The 25,556-nt window shown below is 34.6% G+C and overlaps 5 protein-coding genes across 5 annotated transcripts; 2 read left to right on the top strand and 3 right to left on the bottom strand.

Annotated features, from left to right (window-relative positions):
- Window positions 1–1,432: 1,432 nt before the first annotated feature.
- Window positions 1,433–5,283, top strand: LOC133669747 (uncharacterized). Its single transcript, XM_062090011.1, has 2 exons — window positions 1,433–1,889; window positions 3,345–5,283. The coding sequence occupies exons 1-2, from the start codon at window positions 1,695–1,697 to the stop codon at window positions 4,962–4,964; spliced, it is 1,815 nt and encodes a 604-aa protein (XP_061945995.1). The 5' UTR covers window positions 1,433–1,694; the 3' UTR covers window positions 4,965–5,283.
- A 270-nt stretch (window positions 5,284–5,553) lies between these two features.
- LOC133669749 (uncharacterized) lies at window positions 5,554–8,575 on the bottom strand. The gene is made up of 4 exons (XM_062090012.1): window positions 8,350–8,575; window positions 7,955–8,025; window positions 7,381–7,467; window positions 5,554–5,895 (listed from the first exon to the last, which is right to left on the bottom strand). The coding sequence occupies exons 1-4, from the start codon at window positions 8,471–8,473 to the stop codon at window positions 5,872–5,874; spliced, it is 306 nt and encodes a 101-aa protein (XP_061945996.1). The 5' UTR covers window positions 8,474–8,575; the 3' UTR covers window positions 5,554–5,871.
- Window positions 8,576–10,050: 1,475 nt separating this feature from the next.
- Window positions 10,051–12,577, bottom strand: LOC133669035 (QWRF motif-containing protein 3). Its single transcript, XM_062089046.1, has 6 exons — window positions 11,324–12,577; window positions 11,019–11,138; window positions 10,783–10,899; window positions 10,613–10,658; window positions 10,383–10,576; window positions 10,051–10,246 (listed from the first exon to the last, which is right to left on the bottom strand). The coding sequence occupies exons 1-6, from the start codon at window positions 12,575–12,577 to the stop codon at window positions 10,142–10,144; spliced, it is 1,836 nt and encodes a 611-aa protein (XP_061945030.1). The 3' UTR covers window positions 10,051–10,141.
- A 1,831-nt stretch (window positions 12,578–14,408) lies between these two features.
- LOC133668896 (probable galacturonosyltransferase 10) lies at window positions 14,409–18,349 on the bottom strand. The gene is made up of 2 exons (XM_062088899.1): window positions 17,885–18,349; window positions 14,409–16,046 (listed from the first exon to the last, which is right to left on the bottom strand). The coding sequence occupies exons 1-2, from the start codon at window positions 18,035–18,037 to the stop codon at window positions 14,595–14,597; spliced, it is 1,605 nt and encodes a 534-aa protein (XP_061944883.1). The 5' UTR covers window positions 18,038–18,349; the 3' UTR covers window positions 14,409–14,594.
- A 4,943-nt stretch (window positions 18,350–23,292) lies between these two features.
- On the top strand, window positions 23,293–25,060 carry LOC133668930 (UPF0481 protein At3g47200-like). The gene is made up of 2 exons (XM_062088935.1): window positions 23,293–23,517; window positions 23,675–25,060. Exon 2 carries the CDS (start codon window positions 23,684–23,686, stop codon window positions 24,977–24,979), a length of 1,296 nt encoding a protein of 431 aa, XP_061944919.1. The 5' UTR covers window positions 23,293–23,517; window positions 23,675–23,683; the 3' UTR covers window positions 24,980–25,060.
- Window positions 25,061–25,556: the final 496 nt, after the last annotated feature.

Raw genomic sequence — 25,556 nt, forward strand, 5'->3', positions numbered from 1 at the left:
TATTTATTTTGAAGAGAGAGATATATATATAAGGAGAAGAGAAAAAAATAGTCTAGGTGAAAATATTTTTTATCATTTTTGATGGGTCTCAAATTTAATTTTTTTTTTATCATCTATCTCTCTTATCAAAGTAAGTAAAAAAACTAACTACTCGGACTTACTTTTTAAATATCCTAAAAGAATTTTATAAATAAAAATGAACCTAAGTGTGGATTGCCTAAGAGAGGGAGTTGTTTTTTAAGGATATCATTAGTGATGAAAAACATGTACGTTTTAGATCGTTTTGATGTGCTGATATAAAAAATAAATTTTTAAAAAAATCATTGACATGCATTTTAGCACAAAAAATTATTTGAAAAACAACCGCTACCACACCACCAAACATCCTTGAAGTCGTGAAAAAATTTTACATATAAATTAGTTTTTTTATGGTTGGGTTGACAAACTTGATTAGTGATTGTTTGATTCACTTTTAAAAAATAATTTTTTTAAGGAACAAGAAACTCTTTCATGCTTAATTCTGTATGTGCATATAGAAGAAAACAATATACATGAAGAGAAAAAATAAAAGGAAGGTTAAAGAGTGCGTATTTGACATATAAATTGTATGGCCTAACATGCTTGATCTGGTTTTCAATGGTTTGACCTGACTTTCATGTCATTGGGCTAGTTTTGGATGACTTTTGTGGGCTTTGCTAGCATTTATGATCTAGAATTACATGGTTAAGACTTGTCTGGCTAGAAATTGCTCCTTAACTTAGAGGCCTAGTTGTCCTCTAGCTTGTTTAACTAATGACTAGGTGTATTTTATACACTTAAGCTTTAAAATCTTTTCAAGGAGAGTAGAGATTGTATCATCTATGGAAAATTGATATTTATAAAGGTTATTGAACTTATTTTTTTTGTTTTTTAGTTTAATGTGGGTGTCCGGGTCAGCTTGCATGCTCTCACGGGTTCTAAAGTTAACGACCATATAAGCCTCTAGTAGCCATTATATGAGCAATCACATGGCTCGAATATGAGACTATAGAGAAAACAAACTTTTTGATCCTAAATTTTTATCACTAGATCACCACCTAGATGATTAGATTTTTCAGCTTATATGATTCATTAGTGCTATCCATGCTTGTTGTTTAGGAAAAAACTACTATTAAATCATGATGATTCTTGGTTTATGTGCTATGGATTTTATTGTTGAAAATCTTTTAGTGATGATATAGGTGTGGAAAATAAAACCTCCTCCACGTAAAAAATATTATTGGTCGATTCTCTAATCGTGTTTCCCTATAAAAAAATTTGTTGCCAATTAAAGTTCATATATATAGTTGTATAGCCAAAATGGGCCTCGTGATAAAGTCAGTGGACCGCATGGAAACTTGAAATATTTATACATACATAGCCACAAAAGGACAAAAGGGCTCCAGAGTCAGCGCCTGGAAACAGCCTCCATGCTTCTCCAACCTTATTAACTCCGCTCTTTTGTATGAGAGAGAGAGAGAGGGGGAGGGAGGGAGAGGGAGTGAGAGGGAGAGGAGTAGATGCATCATGCATGACTCTTTTTCCATGGCAAGCAAGGTCTTGTAGGTATAAAATACTTCAAACCTTGCTAGAGAATTAAAAGGAGAGAGAGGCCCATTTCTTCTTCTAGTCTTAATTATAACTTCACCTTTAATTAAGAGCTAGCTAGAGAGATCATGGCTATGGGGGGTTCCCACAAAGGAAACGGCAATGGAAATAGAGGGAAGCCATATGGGTTGATGTTGCTTTTGGCATTTGGGGCTGCTTTGCTTGGCGTTATGGTGCTACACAAGGTCAGAGAGAGACGCATCTTCAACCTCCTTGTCGAAGAGAAGGGCCAAGAGCTCATTTCCCTTCAGCTTCTCTTGCAGGTCCCTCTCTCTTTCCCTCTCTTTCATGCATGCATGCTACTTTATTTGACGTGTCTTCCTATCTGCTTGAAACCTATGATTCTTTCATGGCTTCAATTTTTTCACCAGTTTTTGGTGCAAAGAAGGGCCGTGACTTCAATTCAGTAGAAAAAGTAAACCTCTTTTAGCAATTTCACTAATTCAGTCATGGAAAACCCACCATTTTTTGGGACCTGTTTTGCTCTCCAGCTAGTTTTTACTTTCTTCAACGTACTTGACCCCATGTGGATTAGGTAGAACGCAGCTTTCATTTCGCCATACCTAGAAGCTAGTAGGTAGTGCATGATCCCAAAAGCTATTGACCCACCCATCAGCCAAAAAACAATCCGTCACAAAAAGTTGAGAACTTCACCTCTACAGTACGATTTTTCTGCTTAAAAAATGAACTTTCTAGAGGCATATTGCCTGTGTGGTTAGGACTAATGCGTGCATGATCTCATAATAACCCAAAGTCCAAAGAAACATTGTGATCATTGGTTTGATAGATTGCCAAAAAAATTTAATGAAATTGGCTTATGTCATGGGCCAGATTCTCATCGTGATGGAGCAAAGTCATTTGGTTGGATGAAATTCTTGTAATGTGATGGCATTTCACTGGACCACATGGATCGAGATGTTTGATGAATAATGCTGATACGTTAAAATCTTCTGGCCGCCTGGGTTGGATCGGACCAAACTAATCTATTGTTTGATTAAGCACAAATGACACATCTAATACGATATTAAATCCCCTTATTATATTCTTAGGTAGCAATTCTACCCATAAACAACTAAAATGTGGAAAACTAGGGCATCATCTGGATTCTGTGTGCATGCATGATCAATTTTCATGTTTTTCCGACTCCCTATCCTGACAGAATGACTCATGAATACAGAGCTCAATAGCTCCTCTCTAAGTTTTAACCTCTGGCATCTCTTGACTTTTCCCTCAACAGTATCCCTTCAATTCTCACGATAGATTTAAAAGAAACTTATTGATGGCGTGAGAATTCCTTTTTTTATTTTTACATTAATTATTTTCAGTGATATCTCAATTACTAAAATCAAAAAAATATTTTATAATACGAACGTTTTTTTTAAAATTTTATCAAATTAATTCAGAAAATTAAAGATGAAAGAAAAGAACTATTTTCTTTTAAAGTACAAACTTTATCTCGCCATTATTTTTTTTTAATAATTTTTTAAAATATTTGGATCAAGTCCATTTTAAATATTTGGACCAAGTCCATCTTTCATGGACGGACGAGACGTAACTCAATTATATTCATTTATATCTGCCATGATTATGGGTAAAAACACTCAGAAAGTGAGATACTGAACTTCGCTTTGCGGTGTATAATCTAGATTATGATGTTTAATCCTTACTAAATTTCTAATACTAACACTGGTTACATTTTTCTTTTGTTCCTTATTCAGAAGGAAGGACAACGCAGCAAAGAGATGAAGAGGAAGACTGAAGAGATGAAAGCAAAGATTTACTCTCTAAGAATCCAAAAGATGGAGCTCGACAGGCGGCTTCTGGAGATGCAGTCTACGATTGGTTCTATGAAGGATGAACAAAAGATTATGGAGTCTGCACTCGAGGAGAAGCAAAGTGAGATCAAAATGCTAAGAGAGACGAACAAAGGTGCAGAGAAAGAAACTCTTCAAATGGAAGTACTTAGAGAAAGTCTGAAACAAAAGGAAGCTGAAATTGAGGATTTGAAGCACCGTCTTGACTACCCAGCTAAGATATGGTCAGTCAGCACAGATGACCCATCGAGCCCACCTCTAAACATGACTGTGACCTTGAATATGGTAAGCGAGAATAAGATAGAGGCCGGAAAGAGTGAAGAAGAGGTTCTGTTGCAAGAATCTGTAAACGATAGTAATGGTTTGAATTCAACAAAGGGTAACGGAGGCAAAACTACATCTATCAATCAAGAACAGGTGGGTGATACTGCCACAGTTGAAAATGCAAGTGAAAGCAAGGTAGCAATTCCTGACAGGATAGAAGAGCCCATAGCAGAGCAGTTGCAGATGCTTGAAGGCTCCAGAAATGGAAGAGCCATTGGAATTAATAATGATCAGGTGTACAAAAGTGAAAGTTCTCAAGAGAAGGGCACTACTGTTTCGGGAGAGGAAAATAATGCTTCAAATGCAACTGAGACGAACGTGAGCAGGATTGGAAGAGTATCAAAAATTGCAGATGCAGATACTGACGAGAAATCAAAGGATGGTGAAGAGCATAAAGTTACCCGAGATGGGAAGCTGGAACTCGAAAATGTTCAGGAGGCAGAAGGTCATCAAGAAACTTTTAGGGGTGGTGTGAAGTTGGAAATGATGGACAACTCCAGAAATATGAGGAAGGAGAAATACCGCCATGCTAGCAGAGTAAGAGGAAAGCGAGGGGAAATGGGTACCAGGAATAGGCTGCTGGAGATTAGAAATCATGAAAACAATGGGGCTGAGAAGATGAGAAGTAGGAAGTCTCCTACTGATGATCAAGGAAGACTGATAGACAGAGAAGAGGGAAGAGCGTCCAATGATGGAAAAACAGAAGAAATAAGAAAGGCTGTGGATTCTTCTGATGGCAAAACAATCGAGCATCAAAACCATGAAGACTCTAAAGATCTGCAAAACAAACTGGGGAAAGATGGTACAAATCACCAGATGAGTGAAGACCATGAGACATTGAAAAGGCTCCGGATAGCTCATGACAGCAAAGAGCTGACAAATGGAAGCCTAGATGCCCACCCTGGTAACATCGGAAGCAATGACAGGAAACAGAGCCTGGATAAAGGCCAACAACATGAAGATCGACAACAAGCCAGTGGCACGCAAGAAAGCAGAAACAGCAGCATTATGAACAACAAAGAAAACAGTAATGGACAAGTGAAACTAATCAGAAAGCATGAAAAGCAAGAACAAACAGAGGATTCAAATACAGAACAGGAGACAGATGGAGGAGCTGGATATTTTTATAAGGACTCAGTTTCTGATTTTGAAGAAGATAAAGAAGAGTACAGAGAGGAAACGGACGAGTCCGAGTTCTAGCTGATTAACAACGGCATTTGGTATTCTTGCTGTAAAGGTCTCAGATATCTATCCGCATGACTGCTAGGACTACTATCAAGTTTGCTTGGAGTTTAAAACTAAATACATGGCATATAAATTTGCAGGAGACTGGTGGTTGGCAGCACAGAAATGCCTATGAGAGTAATCTTGAAATAAAAAGTTAAGAACCCAGATGGTAGGGAATGATATCTGCTGGAAAATGTCCTGCTTCCTATGGTATTTTGGATCAAATTTTTACTGGGAAAATGTTTCTGCCCCCTTCACTGGTAATTTAACGGGATTTTAACCATTTTCATAACCTTTTCTTCCAGATTGAGTTCAAAAAACGCACCACAGTTTCAATTAAACGGTTGTGATTCACACCCAGGTTTTGTACAATTTCCATCGCAACATTACTCCATTGTTGTCAACTTGTTTTCTTAAATAACCCAAGCATTAATTTCTCCAGACCATGATAAATTTTTCACACATTTGTCCCAACTTCAATTACTATTGGCAAAGCTAGGTCAAAGTTTTAACATCAGTTCAGTTTGCTGTAAAAAGAAAAGGAAAGAAAGGGCACAACATAAAACTGTAATTTGTAGTAAATCCATTACATGAATTTGGACTAGGGGAATATAGCATCGGATTATCAGAATATTGAAGGATAAACATCAAACCATTAGAGTGACAACCAAATGGCCATGCCAAAGTAAAAGGGCTTATTTACTTCCCAAAATTAGCAATTTAACTTCCAAGTTTAATAATCCATCATTCTCTAGTAAAACAAATGACAATACTTTTCAGCAGAATCATCTGCGAACAAGGAAAATTGATCCCAAGACGTGAAGTACAGCCAAACACATTATTACCAGAAAAGTCATGGGACGATTACACGCTTCAAGCCTCAGTGTGCTGCTTCTACCACTTCCTGTAAACAATAATCAAATGTCAGAAAAAGGGAAAACAAAACTGTAATCTCAGAATTACTAGCTAAAGTTGGCAAGTTACATTTCATTGTGAGTTTCTTTTATGAGATCACATTGTTGGTTTTCCTAAAAATAAACCTTCAGTTAATACTCTCTATGCTTGACAGCTAAGAATTATCAAGTTCGCAAATGGCTTGAGCAATTGAGAGGTTCACCAATAATTGTAGAAACCATGTTCTCCTAAATTGCATTCCATCTATAAGCCTCATCAAACACAAAAAAGTTAACCTCAAGACTTAATCTTGCAACTACTCCATGTTATACGCTATACTTAGACACGACCTTCTCCTGATAGCCAGATTTCCTCTTAAGATAATTGGTGTGGCGATTGTGTTAGGTGCAGCCATACTCAATATTATTTTTGCCTATTTTTATTTCATCACCATGTATAAGGTCCAAGCATATAAAAAATCTTCACAAGTCAATTCCTTCAATAATTGCACATCACATGATCAAATTGTTTAGCACAATATTGAAGAAGCTTTTGCTGTATGTAGAACTACAAATAAAAAGACTCAGAGAAGGAAAAGTGAAGAAATGGTGAAAGAAGAAGATGAGAGGTAGAAATTGATCGTGGAGGAGCCTTTGCTTCCTCCATGAAATTCAAAGTTGTCAAAGATGCCAAGGTGCTTGTCTGGGTGCCTTAGAGCTAGGCACTATGCACTTGAGGCGTTGCCTAGAATCTTCTAGGGTTTTTTCTGATTTATATTGTTTTGCAATGCTTTCATAATATCACCCTTTAGATAATAGTTGTCTTCAAAGGTATTTTCTAAAGTTATTGAAAAGACAAACACATTCTTCCATGGATCAAAGAACACATATACCACCTATTGCTGCATCAACAGTATAAAAACAGGTACTTGAATAGTTTAATGATCTGTTATGCAATTCATTCATCTCCCCCCCCCCCCTCTCTCTCCTCCCCTGCTTTACATTTTTTTTTCCTGCCCCTTTTTCTTCTATATAATTTCAATTCTCTTTGCTGCAGAAAGTTGTCTTATCCAACTAGCTGGTCTTACGACCTTAAGGCAATTTGCGCCTTTGGCAATATTGGTTGCATTTTATTTGACTACTATTGGATTTCCAACTATTTATGATTATCTATCATATTAAAAATTTAATTTCCATCTTGGAAAATGTGCAAGCTTATGTACCTTGAAATATGGTTGCAATTATCATAATAATTGAAAATAAATTTTTAAAAATTATATGTTGACATGTACTTCATTTAGAAAAAAGGGCAACCATTGACTAAAAATGTGAATGAACAAAGCAGGGCAGAGGTAGCATATGCTAAAAAGTGCGATAAATGGAGCAAAGGCACTTCATCCAATGAAAAAAATGTGAAATTTTGAATTTTCCAATGACTAGGCTGGAAATAACAGTAAAGTACAAGGTTGTAGCATTAAAACTATATCCAAAAGTACCTCTTCCTTCTTCCCTTTGCCTCCTGTGAAGAACTTGTATCCCCCATAGAAGGCTAAACCCCAACCACTTAAAGAGACGATAACAAACTGTAAAACCAAACATCCAACAAACAGTCAAGACAATTTGCATTAAACACATACCTTCCATTATATCCATCTACCACTAATAATAACAACATTAATGGGACAAGGACATAGACCAGAAACTCATATATAAAGAATCAGACGTGAAAGCTCCCATAAAACACCAAACAACTGTTAAATATTATAAATAAAACTCGTTAAACTCAAACTCAAAATGCATGAACCCGCAAAAAAAAACTTCTCCTTGTCTAGATAAAATGACTATCAAACAGTCCCAAATACTAATCAACGCTGGCTGCAATACTGCTCCAAAAAGACAATACTCTAGTTTGCAGTCAAAATGCAAAAAAAACAGAAATGCACAACACCCTTTGTCCAAAAAAAAAAAAACAACTCTCACAAAAAACAATAAAATGAACATTTTTTTTTAAAAAAAAATCTTTGCAACATTAAGCATATAGAATATAATATAAAAATGTAAAAGACTGACATGCTCTTCCTTCCATTTAGATGGGCTCATTGGATCTTGCCAGCAGTTAATCCTCGGTGGCCCATGGTGGTCTGCAATTATCACACAAAAAAAAAAAGAATCGCCAAGAAAAAATTCATCATTTATTTTAAGTATTCATAGGAGTAATAATCTGAAATTTTCAATTAAAGAGTGAAATCTATTTCAACTAAAACCTAATTTCAAGATTTAATTAAGCTCAAATTTCTCAAAAACTGAGCTAAAGATTGCAACTTTTTAATCTAATCATCAGCTTCTGATCTTCGGTAGAGACGAATAAATACGTATGTGTTAAATGTATATACGTGCATTTATAAGTAAATAAAATATATGTTAGGTAAGTGTGTATCTATATGTGTTTTGTGGGATGGATTTACCTGCAGCGCCGGCGAGGCCGCGGCGGTGGATGAGAGCGGCGACTTGAGCTGGTGACTTGGGAGAGGAGATTCGAGAGAGAGTAGCGGCTTGTCGAGCTGCTGCAGCCGCCGCTAATGTAGCCATGGTTTTCTTCTCGTTTCTTTCGTTGTAGCGATCGAGAGAGAGCGAGAGAGAGTGGAGATGGAAAGGAGAGCGGAGGATTGGAATTCTTTGTGTTTTTTTTTTTTTGCTTATAACAGACGGGAGAGTGGAAGAAACGATGCCGTGTGATGTTGTTTTGGTGGGATCTAACGACTTGTCGGTTGGTTGTGCGAAAAAGGCTTGTTGAGTGGATGCTAAAACTACATGCCGTTCTATTTAGGGGAAAGAATATGTTATCCAGGCCGTTCTATTTAGGGGAAAGAATATGTTATCCAGGAACGACTTGTATGTTGGTTTTAGGGAAAAGGCTTGTTGTTTTCAGACATCAAGTTGAAAAAAATAAAATAAAAATTCAATTAATCAAGTAAAAAACTCGATTAATGCTCATAAAAGCTAATAAAATAGCAAAATCAGAGAAAATACGAAAAACAAATAAATTTTAATGGGAGAAAAGAGTTACAGATATAAATTTTTAATTTTATTTAAAACAAATAAATATATTATAGTTGATTTCTAAAAAGTTTACAACACCTTTAAATAGTTCATAAAAAACCTTTCTCTACTATAAAACAATTTTAAGTCTGAAGATATTAAAAAAATTAAATTATAATCCAAAAATAAACAATAAATATAAAAATATCTAGGAAAAATAATAAAATTAACCAAAATAACTTCTACACGTAATTTCAGGATATCCGATGATTTTATAAGCGATCGAGTAACTTTTCTTAAAAAAACACATGTAGAATTATCTAGAAAAGCTTGAGTCCGGTCCCACAATCAAATCTCTTGTTATCTTAATTTTAAAACATTGATTTAATCTAATACAATTAAATCACTATATATATTCTACTAGTCCATAACTTACAGATCATCCATAGAAATACTCATTTAGTTGTATATGATCTTCACTCAAATACTCGACTACATCACCTACCCTTAACTTATTAATTTTTTTCTAAAAAGAAACATTTTTGATAAAAACAACATTGATTCAATCCTTAACTCTTTTTTTAAAGGGGTGACCCTCCCCATCCTTAATTATCCCATGCCAACACCTTCGGGGTTCACAGCTATGCATACAGGTCGGGGAAAACACTAAAATCCCGGTATTTTTTCTTTACTGTTTGGAGATCTTCAAACTAGCTTTTGTGTAGGATATAAAAAAGGGACAAACTCAAAGACAAAACCATTTAAGTGGTTAAGGTGGCATGAGGAATAATTCGCCTCTGGTTTGAAATATATCCGGATACCTCAAGTTTTCAAGTAGATTCATTGCATAAATCAATTTTGGTGATCCACTCTAGTGTGTGAAACTTGATGATATTGGATAATATTCGCTCTGTTGAAACTAAATTTGAAGTTTGCCTGCATTTTATCAATGTTTGGAAACCGTTAGGCATAATAATTGAATCAAGGGTAGCAATTTTGATTCTTACTAGCACAAAAAATTAGTAGCAGGTGAAAAATAGCTCAACCTTTGATGTCAAGGTAAGAAGAAACAGTAAGTTGACAGTTTTACTTTTGCTTGAAGCTAGTTGAAGTGGCTTACAATCACATCTACATTACATTTTATCATGCCCTATTCAATCACAGCCTCCCCTTTTAGTCACCTACTGAAATTTCTCCTTCAATTCCCTGTATTTCTGCCTAAGAAGGGGTTTCTTGTAGCTGTGATTGTTGTTCTTGCTGCTGCGGTTGTTGCTGCTTCGAATTGAACTGGATTATATAGCACTTCAAACTTTTCTCTTGGATCTGTGAACATGATCCAAAAAAGTTAGTGTCAAGAACTTCCAGTCAAGACTCGATGAATGGCATGTTAACCATTAAGTTTTTCAAAACTTGGATATCACATTTACTGGGATCATAATGATAGCGTTCAGCTTTCTACCTGTAGTGCAGATACTGTCTGAAGAAGTTCTAGGCATTCTTCCACGAGTAGTTTCTCTTGTGCAACCACCTCTGCTAATTGTGAGAGAAGTGCAACAGTCTGCTCAGCATGATAAGGAAGAATTTCAAGGTTAGTTCGGATGACATAAACAGGAGGCATCAAGCGCCGACGTAGTGTGATAGGTTTAGTAGTTTCTGCTTACTGAGGGTGAAAATGAAGATAATGCTGACTTGATGGACGCTGAGAGATCTGATGCATGTCGTAGTGCGATGGAAGCTGATTGTGGATCAACCTATAATTTAGCATTCGTTAGTAAAATTACTTGATGCTTAGCCACAAAATAGTTTTAACATTATCTGTTAAAAGGGGCTTCCTTTTGCCCCTTCTTCTCTGGGATTACCTCTGCACCTTCAATGAGGGGAACTCTGCAAACAACAGAATATAAACACTCTTTAGTCTTTGAAACTGAAGATAAGTGCTGCCTTTCCATGTCTCCCCAAGCTTCCAACAATTTGATCTACACAAATTATCCGAAACGAGTGTATGAACATGTATGCTCTATCATGACATTACATTATAATTGCGATTGCTATACAGGCATTATTAATTCATGATGCAAAAATATTTGTTACTGACTTGAGAGTGAAGTACAAAGTCTAGCTTCATCTTGAGCTTTTCCTTCTGAAGCTTTAATCTCCTTTGTGCGACAGAAAGTCGAAGCTTTGAAAGACTATCCAGCACCCATAACAGATTGTTCTGGAAAACCATCAGAGATAATTTTCTCAGGCTCAATTACAATTGAAGAACTTTGTGATGGTTGTTAGGCTAGAACCCTGACATTGGTATAAATCATTTTTATACCAATGTGATAGCAAAGTTAAATATATTGATAAAACCCTTCAACTAGTATAACTTGATCAGCAAAGTTAAATCATGCATACCTCCACTTGCTTATTTATGTTCAAGTTCACAGTAGCAGCTCTAACATTTGCATACCGCCATTGCATCAGCCGATTATGAAGCATTCTTAGCTGATGAATGTTCTCAACATTCCCAGATCCTGAGAGCAATGAACTAGATGACAGAGATTTCTTACCCTTAAACAAGTCCAGACCCATATTCAGCAATTTCTCAACACCTTTAGTCCTCGACGGATTTGATGGCGGTTTCAAATTTGAAAAGGACATCAGCTTTTCCTTGCTTTCCACTGACATCGGCGGTGACCCTGATCGCCCTGGTGACAATGCCCACTGGGATGTGGCACTCCCATACCCCGTAAGTGAATTAGCTCTCTTAATCACATTCTTCATTGTAAGTTTCTTCATTTTTGGAGAAGACTCTAATGATACTGCAGTTTGAGCATTAGCATCCGTTGTCCATCTCCGTGGCCTTGTTGGTATATCATTCATATATTTAGAAGAGACCTCTACACCAGATTTCCTAGAACTTCTTCCTAAAGTTCGAGAAAAAAGATCATTTCCTGAATGTTTATCACTGCACTCTGATATTTCTGACTCGAGATTATCCTCAAATATATCCGAATTTCTCCGAGATGCACCAACTTCTTTCGAATTTTTATAAAGGGCATTTTCATCAACAGATAATCTTCCAGGAACATAAACATGATTGTTATTAGACGATGAATTCGAGGAGGAGGATGACGATGAAGAAGAAGAAGATTTTCCCGGGAAGTGAAATTTCCCTGTGTATCTCGAAGATCCTCCAAGAATTGGTCTATGATTTTCTTTTGTGCTCTCTTTCTCTTTATCATTTTCAACCCTACCAAACACAGTACCAGTACTCCTTTGCCTACCAAGTGAAAACACACTGCTACTCTTCGTGGGTTTTTCATCTTTCTTGTGGTCTAACAAATCTTTCAATCTTGCATTTCCAAGATGATCTGCTAGAGTGCCTTGATTGTTTTGGTTGTTTGATGATTGTGAAGGCGACGAAGAAGGCCAAAGGCCTCGAATGAATCCAGGATCATCAAGGCTCCGATGCTTTCGACCATCAGAGGAGGGTTTAGGGCGAAGTGGTGATGAGGAGGAACCTTGGTTTGGAGATGGGGTTCCACTGTTATGTGAAGGTGAGGTTGGCGAGAGAAACCTGGAGCTTACTTCCCGAGACTTGGGTCTTCTTGGCTTGAGAGATTGATCTGATGAGAGCATAAACGGTTCATTTTCGGTATTCTTCATTGTTTCTTTGTGTGCGCGAGAGAGAACAAGAGAGAAGGCGAGGATTCTAACAATAGAGAGATTTGAGGGATGTTTGTTTTGTCTTCAAAATGGATGAGAGGAAAAACAAACATTTTTTGAAAATGGCGGCAATGTAGATATGACAGGCCGGCTGATCAATGGGATTTTCTTTGGATTTTTATCAGCTAGAAAGTACTGTCAGGATCTGCTTGACTCAGTCTTGACTTCTCACTCAAGCAGGGTAATGTTGGGAAAAAAATGATTCTGTTAGACTTCCTGAGAGATCTTAGGAGGTAGGAGACAAAGGTGAAGCAGTGCTGTTGTTCAATGTTTGCTTCTTGCTTGCCGGCATCTGTGTTTCCAAGTGGTTAACCTGGGCTTCCGCCACGTGTCTGACATTTTTCTCAAAAGTAACTAGGGTGTGTATGATCTACGTGGCGTGGACACGTTTTTTTTTATTTAAATTCCTTTAAATTAAAAAAAAATCAGAGTTTTTTCATGGAGTGAAGTCACAGTATTAAAAATAAATTTTAAAAAATAAAAAATATTTTAATATATTTTTAAATAAAAAAATAATTTAAAAAACAATCAAATTTTTTCCCCGACATTTGGCAACAGTTACTGAGAAGCCAAAGCTCCATGCTTTAGACCAGGACCGTTTCAACATAAACATAGCCAAACCCATATTTTATTTGCTTTCTCCCCGTGTTCATTTTTAAAGGGCAATACAAAATTTGGCATGGAGACTGGTTAGAAGTTAGAACAATCAAAGTTGTTATTGTCATTATGAAGACTCCACAGTTGATAATTTTTTTTTTTTTTTGATTTATGTGGGGTGTCCGGACCAGCTTGCGCGTACCACGATTATTCCCCACGGCCCACTGGACATCCTGCAAGCCCAGGGGCAGGTTAGGCACCGCGGGGATGACAGGCGTGCACATAGAGAGTCGAACCCGGGATGGGGACGAAACAAATCACACGATTGACCACAGTAGCTAGGCCCTCAAGTGCTCCACAGTTGATAATTTTTTTTTTTTTTTTTTTGATTCACGTGGGGTGTCCGGGCCAGCTTGCGCGCACCACGACTATTCCCCACGGCCCACTGGACATCCTGCAAGCCCAGGGGCAGGTTAGGCACCGCGGGGGTGACAGGCGTGCACATAGAGGGTCGAACCCGGGACGGGAGCGGAACAAGTCACACGGTTGACCACAGCAGCTAGGCCCTCAAGTGCTCCACAGTTGATAATTTGGATGCATGGGTGGTGTGTTTATGGGATTTGGCTCCTGGTACAGATGTTGTAAAAGACCATTGCTCTGCTAAGACAACACATCAAGACGATGGATTTATTATTATTATTATTGCTTTTGCTTTTTAAGGTTAAACAGGAGGCTGAATTATTCCAAGCGCAGTTCTCATCCCAGCCCAGGAACTTCCCTTGTAGAGAATAAGAGAAAACCCCTTAGCTAAAGCTTTCATGGTATTAGTTTGAACTGATAGAGGGTTAATATTCTCTAGCTAATTACCTTATTAGTGCCAATTGGGGGATAGGAAGGGGGGGGGGGGGGAATTTCATCAGAGAGCAATAAAATGTTAGCAAATGAGAAACAACCATACCTGTGTTATAGGGAAACCACAAAAGAAAGAGTTCATGGTACAAACAAGAAAGAACAAATGAGAGATTCAAAGGGCCTTTACAGCTTCACTAAACTCCAGCAGAAGCAAACCCCACATTGTCGAGAAGTGTCAACAATGGGATAGAACAAGTAAAACTACAGCGGATGACTGTTGGTTTGAGCTTGCAGCTTAGCCTAAGTAATAAACTAACGAGACTTGTTGGGCAATAGGCAGTAATTATTGATCAATTGATGTTAAATTAACATTCTGTACTACATCAGGCACTTTTACAACCAACAGCCACGGTTGGTCCTGTGAAAATTGTGCAAGCATACTTGATCTACAAAATTTAGATGTTCTTAAGCACCCGGAAAATATGATATGAAGTTTCCATGTCCAAAATCAATGAAAATTGCACTGTTGTAATAAAGGATGACTATAGTCTACGTACTTTTCCCAGAGAGACTTGTATTTTTCCATCCCAATTTTCAACCATGGCTTGGAGTTTCCATTGAAGTGCAACACAGCCCCTTTCTCTATCAAGTGAGGATCAACATTTGTATAGCCCAATCCCAACACATGCCATGAGGGATCTAAAGGTTCTGTCAACCCATAGAAAGTCAAAAGTCCAGGCGGTAGCGTCCCAAGTTTCCATAGTGTCCGATCCACATTCTTTTCTTGCCAGTAGTGGTAGATTTCAGTTACATTTCGCTTTCTCCACTCAACCAAATCGAAAACGTTCATTCCAAACGCCCAACCACATGCATCAGGATCAAAATGTTCTCTAATAAGAGGGTGAGAGTAGTTCAGGTACTTATGGTATCTGTGAAATGTCTCCATGCATGTCTCAACTGCTCCATTAACACTGCTGTTCAAATCAATTGAAAACAGACCAGATAGATCCTTCTGAACAACTACATCATCATCAAGAAATACCACCTTCTCCAGTGCAGGAAAAACTTCAGGAATATAAAATCTGAGGTGATTAAGCATGGATAGATATTTTGGGTTCCGGAACTTGATAGGAGTTTGGCCATCATTATTATGGCCTGAAAAGTAATAGCTTTGAGTTTCAGAGTCCTGGAGCTGCTTAAGCACTGGAACATACGAAGCATTTAGCCATTTAAAGTCTTCAAACTTCTGCACCTCAATGGTAACTCCTCGGAAAGTGTTCATAGAAAACCAAGCCTTCATGGCGGCATAGTTTATTTCATCAGTTACAAGATGAAACACAACCATATCTGGATTCTTGGAATTTAAAGTAGTTGAATTGACAACAACAGAAGTTGCAAGGATATTGTCAGAGAAGACACAGAAATGATAGAGACTGTTATCTCTAAGTTTTGTCTCAATGTGCATTCTCTCATTCATTCTTCTGTGTAGATTTGAATTTCCAAACCATTCAGTAGTTAACCGAATACCAAGGCAGTAAAGTCCTTTTGGAATTTCTTCAGCAGCTATTTGACCATACTTCGAGCTTTTCTCGCTCACCGCAGCCATTTGTTCATCAAGAGTTTGGATCTTGGATTTCAGTCTCATGATCATAGTTGCACTATCATAATGAAGTTGCTGGGCGTGGAGGAGCAAAAGTGCCATGTCACGGATTGCAGTTTCTGATTCTCTGGTTGTTAAAGGAGCTCGCCTTGTTGCAACACTTGAAAGGAGGACCTGGGAATTGCGTATTTGGGCACTTAATTCCCAAGCAAACTGAATATTGTTACTTTCTTTGGCGATCACAACAAAAGCTTTTGCAAGAGAAATTTGGTCACTAAGTTGCCTGGTGACTGAGTTGGGGCTCAACATTTCATCCGTAATGTTTAGACCTTCAATGTTTTTCACATACTTGGTACAGTCCTGCAGAAAGAAAAAGAATCAAGCGTTTTAAATTCAAAGAGAGGAAAGTGGTAACAGGGAATACAAGGAAGATAGCATCATTATCAACATAAAAATTAAGGATAAATGCACAGCAGCTCCAACACATAATGTAAACAGTTTAAGATCACTTTATAAATCTAGCAGTAAATCCAATGCATATACTTTAGAAGGAATCACCTTTATAGTGAATACAGAAAAAGATGCCATCACTTCTAAAAGTTAAGCGTTAAAAGGAAGGTAAAGGAACAAAAAAGGATATTGACACCTGACAAACTTTGCTGAGTGATGCTGGAGATCACAACTTTGGTGGCACAAAAAACACACAAACATAGAGTGGGGCAGCTGCCATTAATTTCAAAATTTCTCGGTTGGTGAGTTCATCTAGTATTTAAATTAATCATTTCCTAATTACAGTTCAGCATTGCAGGTTATGTCTGACACAGTTTTCAAATTTTGTTATTGCTGAGTTCTGTAGAATAAGTTACATTCGAAGAAAATGTGTGAGGAACCAGGGAGACACTTGTCCATACAGTTGTTATACATTTGCAATATTTCACCGATTGCTATAGAACATTCAATCACACCAAAAAAAAAAGGAAGTTATAGTCACCAAAATGTCAGCCATTCTATGATATCATATGAATACATGGCATACCAACTGTTTCCTAAATAACACCATCACAAAGCTAGCACATGAGGCGCATTTTAAAACATGATGAACTTTTCATACTGTTGGTCCTCAAAAACACAACTCAAATCCTTTAGATCACAACATGTTTGATGCTCTAATAAATCTGACCTCAAAACACACATTTTCTCTAATATAGCAAGCTAGTCATCTTTCTTTATAAGTTTCATTTTCTTAAAAAAAATTGAATTTTATTAGCCGAACATGGAAACTTAAATAGAGAAATGCTAAAAAGAATAGATCTTTCACCAATATAATTCTGTTTGCTTGTACCAAAATTCCTAACCATATAACTCATACAAGTTATCAAACTCATCTCCAAAAAATATTATTCAATTTGTTCAGCATAGAAATAACCTCTCTTATCAACATTACATATACATGGAGTGCATAGAACATTGAGGTATTTATACATAATTCTTAGAATTTCAATGTCCTGTGAACTTTGTTTACGCTTCACATGCACATTATAGAAGCAATGTATGATACAAACAATGCCTTAAACATAACTTCCTCAAATCAAAACCTAATATGATCATTTAAAAAAATTCAACAACCTGAATCAAATTAACGAGCTGGATCAAGCTAATGCCTCCACTAAGATAACTAGTAAAGGAACAATAACAATTAAGCTATTGGAATAATATTGCATATCTTAAAAATACAACTTCAAACTTTAAATGAAACAAATCAATTTGTGAGCTTAAGATTTCAAAACAATTTATCCGCGTCTACTTGTTTAAGCAACCCTTTCATCAGGTGCAGTATAACTCCATCTAGCTCAAGCAAAGTCACAGATCAGACAACAATTCCAATCTACACAAAAAAGACAAACCCGGCTGCACAAAAACATAAACAAAAAAAAATAGCAATTTAAGCTAACAATCATGTCATAATATTGCTACTGTCCCCAAAAATGTAAATCTCAACCTTCATTAAGCCCCATAACAGTACCAACGAAACCTAATTAAGCCCCATTGTCCCTTCAAATCCCAAATCACAAAAAAAGGTCTCAGAACTCCAAACACTGATTCCCTTCAAAATTCCCACATTTCACAGCAATTAAACACATTAAAAAACATGCAATTGAACAAATAACTGCAAAATCCTGTAAAGCACATATCTTTACCTTAACAGAGCTTGTGGGTCTTGATTCAATACGACTCTCTTTGTTAAAAATAACTATAAACAGCAACACAACTATACCACACAATGACCACACCACCACATTTGATACCCTCCTCCTTACTGGCCTCCTAAAGTCCACTGGTCTCCGTCTCATCTCAAATTTAAGCTCTGTTTGGTTTCAAAGAAAGTAACTTTCCTTGAAAATTTTGAAAAAGGGATCCCAATTATGGATTTCAAGTTCAAATCTCTATGACCCAGGTCATGAAAAGTTGATAACTTGAGATTGGGATCTGAAATATGATTTGTTTTTGAGTTTTTGGATTTATTTTTTGGGGTTTTGTGTATTGAAAAAAGAAGCCAAGCAGAGAGAAGTTTGCTTTTCTTTTGGGACGTACAGACCGCACACCATTAATGATTGTTACGGACGATAGATTTTAGAGAGGGAAAGTGTTTTGGTTTTTTGTTATATTGTGTAGATATTCACTATATATTCTCTGGTAAAATATTTAAAAAACAAAACAATTATACATATAGATTTTTTCAATATGTTTTTATACTTCAAAGAAATCTAAATAAAAAATATATATATTTTCTTGTAATTAAATAAATCAATAATTATATTAATAAATAAATAAAAAGATATTAAATAATAATTAACAATCAAACTCACAAATATAGATAAGATATTTAATATTGTAATATGAGATTTTTATCCAATTATATTTGCTAAGTTTATTTATTAAAATAAATTTTTTATTCTATCAAATAATAATAGAAATAAAACCATACATTCAATTGATTGAATAAAATAATAGAGAAAAAAATATTATGCAAGGTTATACATATTATAAATATTATACAAGAATAAATATTTTTTATTTTTAAAATAAAGTTCATATATAAAAGATAAAAAATAGATAAATCAGAAAAAAAAATTCTTTTAAGATTAATTGCATACAAAATAACCAAAAAATAAATATTATTTAAAATAGGTTTTCTAAACAAAACAAAAGAGAGAAGAGGTATTAATATAAATATAAATAAAAATAATTTTGCAAAAAAAATATAAAAAAGCATTAGTTTAAAAAATATTTTAAAAAATAAAATAAAGGGTTATACACTATTAGACTCTTTTTATATTTTTATAGTTGGAGTGAACGACATATCATTTACCTTGAATTTTTTTATAAAAAAACTTCAAATGATGCGTTGTCTGTATTACCTAATCCCTGACCATTGTGGTGGCAATAAAATGGTGTTGATGGTTTTTTTTTACCAAAAAACTATATTTTCAATATATTTTTTTTACCGAAAACATCATAAGCAACATGATAAAACTCATTCATGACCTAAAAAACCATCTTAAAACCAAAACTTTTACCAAGATTCGATATGCTTTTCTTGTCAGTTTCAAGATAAATGAACCCCTAATGTAAGCTCCTCTCATGAACAAAAAAACAAAACAATTTTACACCAATTTTATCTGTTTTGAAAATCAATGCCAATGAAAATTTCTTCTCTCTTGCGTGGGATTCCAGTGACTTTCTCTTACCTTTCTTACATCTGGGGCTAAAAAAACAAGAATGAAGTTTGGGATCAAATTTGATTTTTTTCCTTTAATTTTAGATATTGGAAGGATCTAATTTCCATAATTTATAAAGTATAAGGACTACAATAAATATTTTGCTCAAACCTTTTAAAGCCACTTATCCCCTACATGTTTTTTACTTTGTCCTGTCTTTCAATCTTACCCTCCCTAGCAAATTCACTTATAATTGGTCTAGCAAGGGTCAAATCTAAAAAAAACGAAAAAAAAAACACTGCAAACAATTTGTTCACAGTGCCATATAAGGGGATTAACCATGTATTTTGCATAGTGAATCCCCAAGTGTTTTAGTTTTTTAATTAATAATTAATTTATTAAATTATATTTTAATCCTTGTTCTCTTAAAAATATTGGAGGCGTAAATTTATAAACTAATCTCTTGACTGGCTTTAGTTTTTGCTTGCATGAACTTTGTTTTTTTAGATGATGCTATGAGAAGCAATCTTTTAATTATAGTGTGGATATTTTAATTTTGAATGTATGGAGAGGAGATTTTAAATGAAAAATCCCAAAAAAATTGATTTTTCTATTAATATCAGCTCAACACATAAGTGCTCGACGGAGTAATTAACAAAAGAACTGGCAACTTACAAACAAATATGAAATATAGAGATTAATTATGTGATTGTTTAAATTATAATAAAGATAGCAAATGAACTAATATACCATTCAATATCATATTGTAGTTTTGCTTATATATACTCATCTATGCTTGTTCTTATTTATTTAATAAGTCAAGAATTTTATCCAAGGTCCAATCATAGTTGATTACTAGCTTTCTATATTTATTCTAAAAATATAGTATCTCTCATTAATTTGGAAGATTATGGGTAGGAAATAAATAAAGAGTTGACCACAGAAAAATAATAATTCACATTGCAAAGAATCAAAGATGTTGCTTTCTTCCTCTTCTAATGACAGGTGTTTTCTCTTTTAGAAATTAAATCTCAAAAACACAGGTAATTTCAATTTTGACACCAAAAGCTTTTAGAAGGTCGAAGAAGTGTTTGAAAATGTGACAGTGATTGTTTTTTTAAAGTGTTTTTAGCTTGAAAAAAATATTAAAACGATTTTTTTTATTTTTTAAAAATTATTTTTAACACCAACACATTAAAATAATCTGAAAATACTAAAAAAATTAATTTAAAAAATAAAAAAAAATTAATCTTTTTTAAAAATATTTTTAAAACACAAAAACAAATAAATCTTAAACATCACTAAAAAAAAACACAAGTCTTAAGCTTTCAAGTAACCATTCTAATTTATAATATATGAGCATTCCTCTAAAGGTTTTAGTGAGGGAAGTGATATCTTATGGGCCTCTAAGATTGGTAATTTTTATTATAAAAAATCTAATTTAAATAATTTTATGTTATGCTATTTGTGAGCCAAGTGATTTTATTAATAGCGTCTAGATTTTTAGCTACCGTTATATATTTACATCTCCATGAATAATTATATTGTGACATATGCTAAAACACCTAGGACTTTTACTGTAGCATTTTTTTTTCATTCTCAAAGTTTTTTTAATTATGTACATCTATGCCCAAATTAAGATATACTTTATTAATTTTTTTGAAGTTTGGGACAAATTAAAACAGACAGCAAAGTCTAAAACACAATGAAATTTCATTAAAAATCTAAATTTTGATTCAAAAATTTATTTTTATTGTTTTACTTTCTCTTTTCAACCTTCAAAATCCCTATAGTTTTCAAAAATTTAATTTTAATTTAAAAATATATTTTTCTTATTTTTCAATCTCTATATTTAAGAAATGAGAAAGAAAATCACTTGATTCTGGTACGAGAGAAAGTTGTTGGTTTTATTAATTTTGGGCATAAAAAAAGTTGATTTTGAAGTTAATAAGCTTCATTTGACAAAAAAAAAAAAAGAAGCTCGATTGAGTTGTTTTGAATCTTAATATTGCCTTAAAAATAGATTAGAATCGAGAAAGAAATTTTTTACCCTTTTGATCTTGTGTTTTTAAGCCATTTTTTTGAATTTTTTAGCTTGATATTTTTTTTCAATGTTACAAGGATGCTATTTAAATATTTTTATGAAAAAATGGGTTTTTAACCAAAAAAAAAAACAACCCAAAATAAAGTTGTGTAAGAGTAGATGACACTTTGTTTTTTTTTTAAAGGGCATATAACATGTTATCCACCTCTTATAAAAAGAATAAAACAATAAAAGGACCCAAACACGCAGACCAAGGCTAGAGGCCTACATGTCAGGGCTTTTTTTAGAGCAAGGTGAGATGAGCTGAAAAAAATAGTACCATTTTTTTTTTGTTGTATTAGACTATAGATAAGTTTATTAAGGTGTTTTCGATGTTTTTGGTTAAAATAGGTTTTTAAATAAAAAAAATCAAATTCTTGTTTTTTTAACAACATCTAGTTGCTGGATTATGTAGAAAGCAAACAATGTATCATTTGCTATCTTTTTTTTTTTAAAAAAAAGTCATTTGTCCACTTAAAAAATTAAAATAAATAAAGACAAGCTCGAGCATGTGGGCTGGGTTGGAAGGTTCATACGTCTGAGCTCATTTTGGGTTTTTCTTCTTGCTATTTTATATGAGTTAAAAGAATTGATAAAAAATCATTTAAATCTAATTGAACCCATGTATCGGGCCATAAATTTAATAGGTTAATTTGTAACATCTAAGTCATTATTTTTTTTAATGCTTTTTTTGCCCTTTAATTAAAAAAAATTCAATTATATCTTTTGTTATAAGTAGTCTATTTTCTTATTTAACTCAATGATGTACTTTTACTATCTGGACACCACGTGCCTGTCATCTTTTTTTACCTTCTAAAGAAAATGTTTCATATAAAAAAATCATTAGGCACTTTGTATTATCATGTATTTAAATGAAAAATAATATATAGAATAAAAATATTATTAAATTTGATAAAATGCATGACTTGTGTTACGAGTTTATTTGGTTGACTCTAGTCTACTTAGGTTTTTTTAAGTAAATATTGTTTTTTATCGATTAATGTTATTCTTCAATATTAAGTTAATTTGGGATTGAGCTTTCTAATTTTTTTTCAAAATTATCTCGAATTTTGCAAGTAAACCCATGTTAACTTAGATAGATCAAGTGTTTTTTTATCTTAATATTAAATAAAAAAATTGTTTAAAATTTGTTTTTCAAGAAGATATATCACTAATACTTGGATTTTTTTTTTGAGCTTCGAAACAATTTTGCTCCTATCCGTGACATGGCACGGGGAAAATTACCAGTTCTTCACTAAAGAAAGTGAAATAAACTTCTTACCTTTCTATTATTTTTTAAGATTATTCCCTTGAATTTTGTAAGTCAACTCATGTTAATTTAGGTAGATTAAATGTTTTTTTTATTTTAATATTAGATAAAAAAATCGTTAAATTCATAGTTAAATTTTTTATTTTTAAAAGACATATAACTAATATTTAGATATTTTTTGAGGGGCTTTAAAATAATTTTGCTTCCATCCGTGACATAATACGGAGCCATAAGTACCGGTTCTTCACTAAAGAAAGTGAAATAAACTTCTTACCTTTCTATTGTTTATAACAAAAACCATTATTTATATATACAAAAATTACTTTTTTTTTTTATTATCATACAAGTTTTGAATTTTAAAAAATATTTTATGGGTATATAATTTCAAACTTGGATGATATATTTAAAGTTTTATATAAGAGATATTTATTTTTTTTATAGATGAAAATTGATAATACCATCTACCTTTAAATATAAAAATAATAGGACTTTGGATCCTGACAGATGATTTCCCAATACGGTATATTAATGCTATGCTTGGGAGGAAAGGACGTGCAAGGTAGCTATCTGGACTTTGTAGAGTTATCCCTCTCGTTGCCAAGAAAGCCTATGCTGATATCCAGGAGCTTATGAAGGTGGAAACAATCAGCCAAGCTTTCCTTACCAGCTAGCACACAAAAGATCATAGAAGGTGGTAGTGACTAAACTGAAGCCCATCAAGAAACATCAGCTCGTGGCAGCCGCAGCATATCATTCCAGGTAAACAAAGCTTGGACAAAATCAAACATTTTAGTTTGGTTATCAGTCATGTATTCATTTGGTATCCACTTTCTAGTCTACTTGTACACACATTGATGTTAGATTACTGAAGTTACTTTCATTATTTCCCATGGTGATCCGGTTTTCTGTGTATTAGTTCGCGTCTATGGCTAATCCAGTTGCAGCTGAGGATGGTCCACGCCGCGATTATCAATGGTTTATTAGTACAATCAAACGAAAGATTGACCATTTGTCTCCGGTATCAAATTGGAGCATTTGGAAGGTTCCAAATAGCCTTCGGACTGTGAATGATGATGCCTACAATCCTCACATCATCTCAATCGGACCTCTTCACAGAGGACAGGAAAAATTGCAATCCATGGAGGTTCACAAATTGTATTATATGCGATCCCTCCTACTACGAACACCAGATGTAGATGAGACTCTCAGATCTTCTGCTGAGGCCATCGAAGATTTCGAGGACATGGTTAGTTCTTGCTATGCAGAACCAATCCATATGAGTTCACATGCGCTTGCTGAGATTTTGTTAGTCGATGGTTGCTTTATGCTTGAACTTTTTATAAGATACTCCAAAGTTGATCTTAGAGTGCAAGATGATCCCTTGTTTTACTCCTCGTGGATTATCTTAGCTCTCCAGCGAGACCTTGCATTGCTTGAGAATCAGATTCCATTCTTTGTTCTCGAAAGACTGTACTCGCAAGTAGTGGAGTCTAGTACTATTGGTCAGTCATTGCCTAGCCTCCCTGAGCTCGCTCTTGGTTTCTTCAAATCAGTTCTGTACATTAATGATGAGAATTTTAGGATCATTAGGAGACCCTATCCCCATTTGCTTGATTTAATTCACAATTGCTACTTACCCCCAGCAATAGCTGTAAGAAGCAATATTGGAGAACGGGTTTCAACGCAGCGGGCAACATCACTCGATGAGGCTGGAATTGTGTTTAGGAAAGGTACAGCAAGAACTCTATTTGACTTGACGTTCAGAAACGGTGCACTTGAAATCCCACCATTGCTCATCCATGATTCAACAGTTTCACTCTTCCAAAATCTCATTGCTTACGAGCAACTTTCACGCGGTACTGCAAAATACATCACATCTTATTTCGCACTTATGTCCCGTCTTGTTTATGATCGGAGAGATGCTGAACTACTTGAGAGCAAAGGTATAATTGAAAACGATATGAGCGGTTGGAAAGATGTTTCAGTGCTCTTCAATGATATGTGCAAGCAGGTTGTTGTGCAAGATTTCTATTATGCAGAACTATGTCAGGATTTGAACTCGAACTTCAGGACTCAGTGGGCTTTATACAAGGCGAACTTGAGAAAGGCCTATTTCAGAAGTCCATGGACAATTGTATCGGTCATGGCTGTCTGTCTGTTTCTTTCTCTTGCTGTAACTCAAACCGTTTACACAGTACTTTCGTATCATCCTCAAAATTGATAATTGTCTGAGTGTTTTGTTTCCACAATTTGTTCAAGAATTAAGCTTTTATGCATAATAAATATTGCCTGTTCATGGAAACCTTTTCGTTTTAGATTCGAGTGAAAGCTCGAAAGTTCGATTTCTTGTGACTGAAAAATCAAGCTACAGAACAGGAGAATACATTTACTCATGGCCTTACTTCAAAATCACCAGATCTTGTTTTTCATCGAGCAAAACCCCGGCGTGCACTTTATTCCGTGCGGCCATAACTTTTTGGTTTTTGGCAGCAAACTCGGTAGCTAGTAACAATTCAATGTTTTAATGTTAATGCCTTGGATAGTTAATTTTTTAGCTTTATATATATATATATATATAAAATCTAAGAAAGTTATGTTTTTTGAAAGTTGAGTTAACACTAAATTTATTTTCTTCTTTTTTTTGAATTCATCCTTCCAAGAGACAAAAGTTTTTTTTTTTTTTTACTTAGCCATGTTATTTTGACAAGTCCTGACTAGTGTAAGAAAAGGAAAACTCGACATTCAAAAGTGCAATGAAAAGCTCTCGAGTGATTTGTTTTAGTTTTTTTCAGCTGTAG

This window comes from Populus nigra, chromosome 12 (assembly GCF_951802175.1).
Source record: "Populus nigra chromosome 12, ddPopNigr1.1, whole genome shotgun sequence".
In the NCBI taxonomy this organism is placed as follows: Eukaryota; Viridiplantae; Streptophyta; class Magnoliopsida; order Malpighiales; family Salicaceae; genus Populus; species Populus nigra.

Excerpts from the sequence above, each read along its gene's own strand:
- LOC133669749 (XM_062090012.1), bottom strand. The coding sequence starts at position 8,473 with ATGGCTACATTAGCGGCGGCTGCAGCAGCTCGACAAGCCGCTACTCTC. Across the intron at positions 8,026-8,349 it reads CGGCCTCGCCGGCGCTGCAG|ACCACCATGGGCCACCGAGG; the intron begins GTAAATCCATCC and ends TGATAATTGCAG. Across the intron at positions 5,896-7,380 it reads GCAAAGGGAAGAAGGAAGAG|GAAGTGGTAGAAGCAGCACA; the intron begins GTACTTTTGGAT and ends TATTGTTTACAG.
- LOC133668896 (XM_062088899.1), bottom strand. The coding sequence starts at position 18,037 with ATGAGACGGAGACCAGTGGACTTTAGGAGGCCAGTAAGGAGGAGGGTA. Across the intron at positions 16,047-17,884 it reads GACCCACAAGCTCTGTTAAG|GACTGTACCAAGTATGTGAA; the intron begins GTAAAGATATGT and ends TTCTTTCTGCAG.
- LOC133669035 (XM_062089046.1), bottom strand. The coding sequence starts at position 12,577 with ATGAAGAATACCGAAAATGAACCGTTTATGCTCTCATCAGATCAATCT. Across the intron at positions 10,577-10,612 it reads GATCTCTCAGCGTCCATCAA|AAACTACTAAACCTATCACA; the intron begins GTCAGCATTATC and ends CTCAGTAAGCAG. Across the intron at positions 10,247-10,382 it reads AGACAGTATCTGCACTACAG|ATCCAAGAGAAAAGTTTGAA; the intron begins GTAGAAAGCTGA and ends TCATGTTCACAG.
- LOC133669747 (XM_062090011.1), top strand. The coding sequence starts at position 1,695 with ATGGCTATGGGGGGTTCCCACAAAGGAAACGGCAATGGAAATAGAGGG. Across the intron at positions 1,890-3,344 it reads CCCTTCAGCTTCTCTTGCAG|AAGGAAGGACAACGCAGCAA; the intron begins GTCCCTCTCTCT and ends TTCCTTATTCAG.
- LOC133668930 (XM_062088935.1), top strand. The coding sequence starts at position 23,684 with ATGGCTAATCCAGTTGCAGCTGAGGATGGTCCACGCCGCGATTATCAA.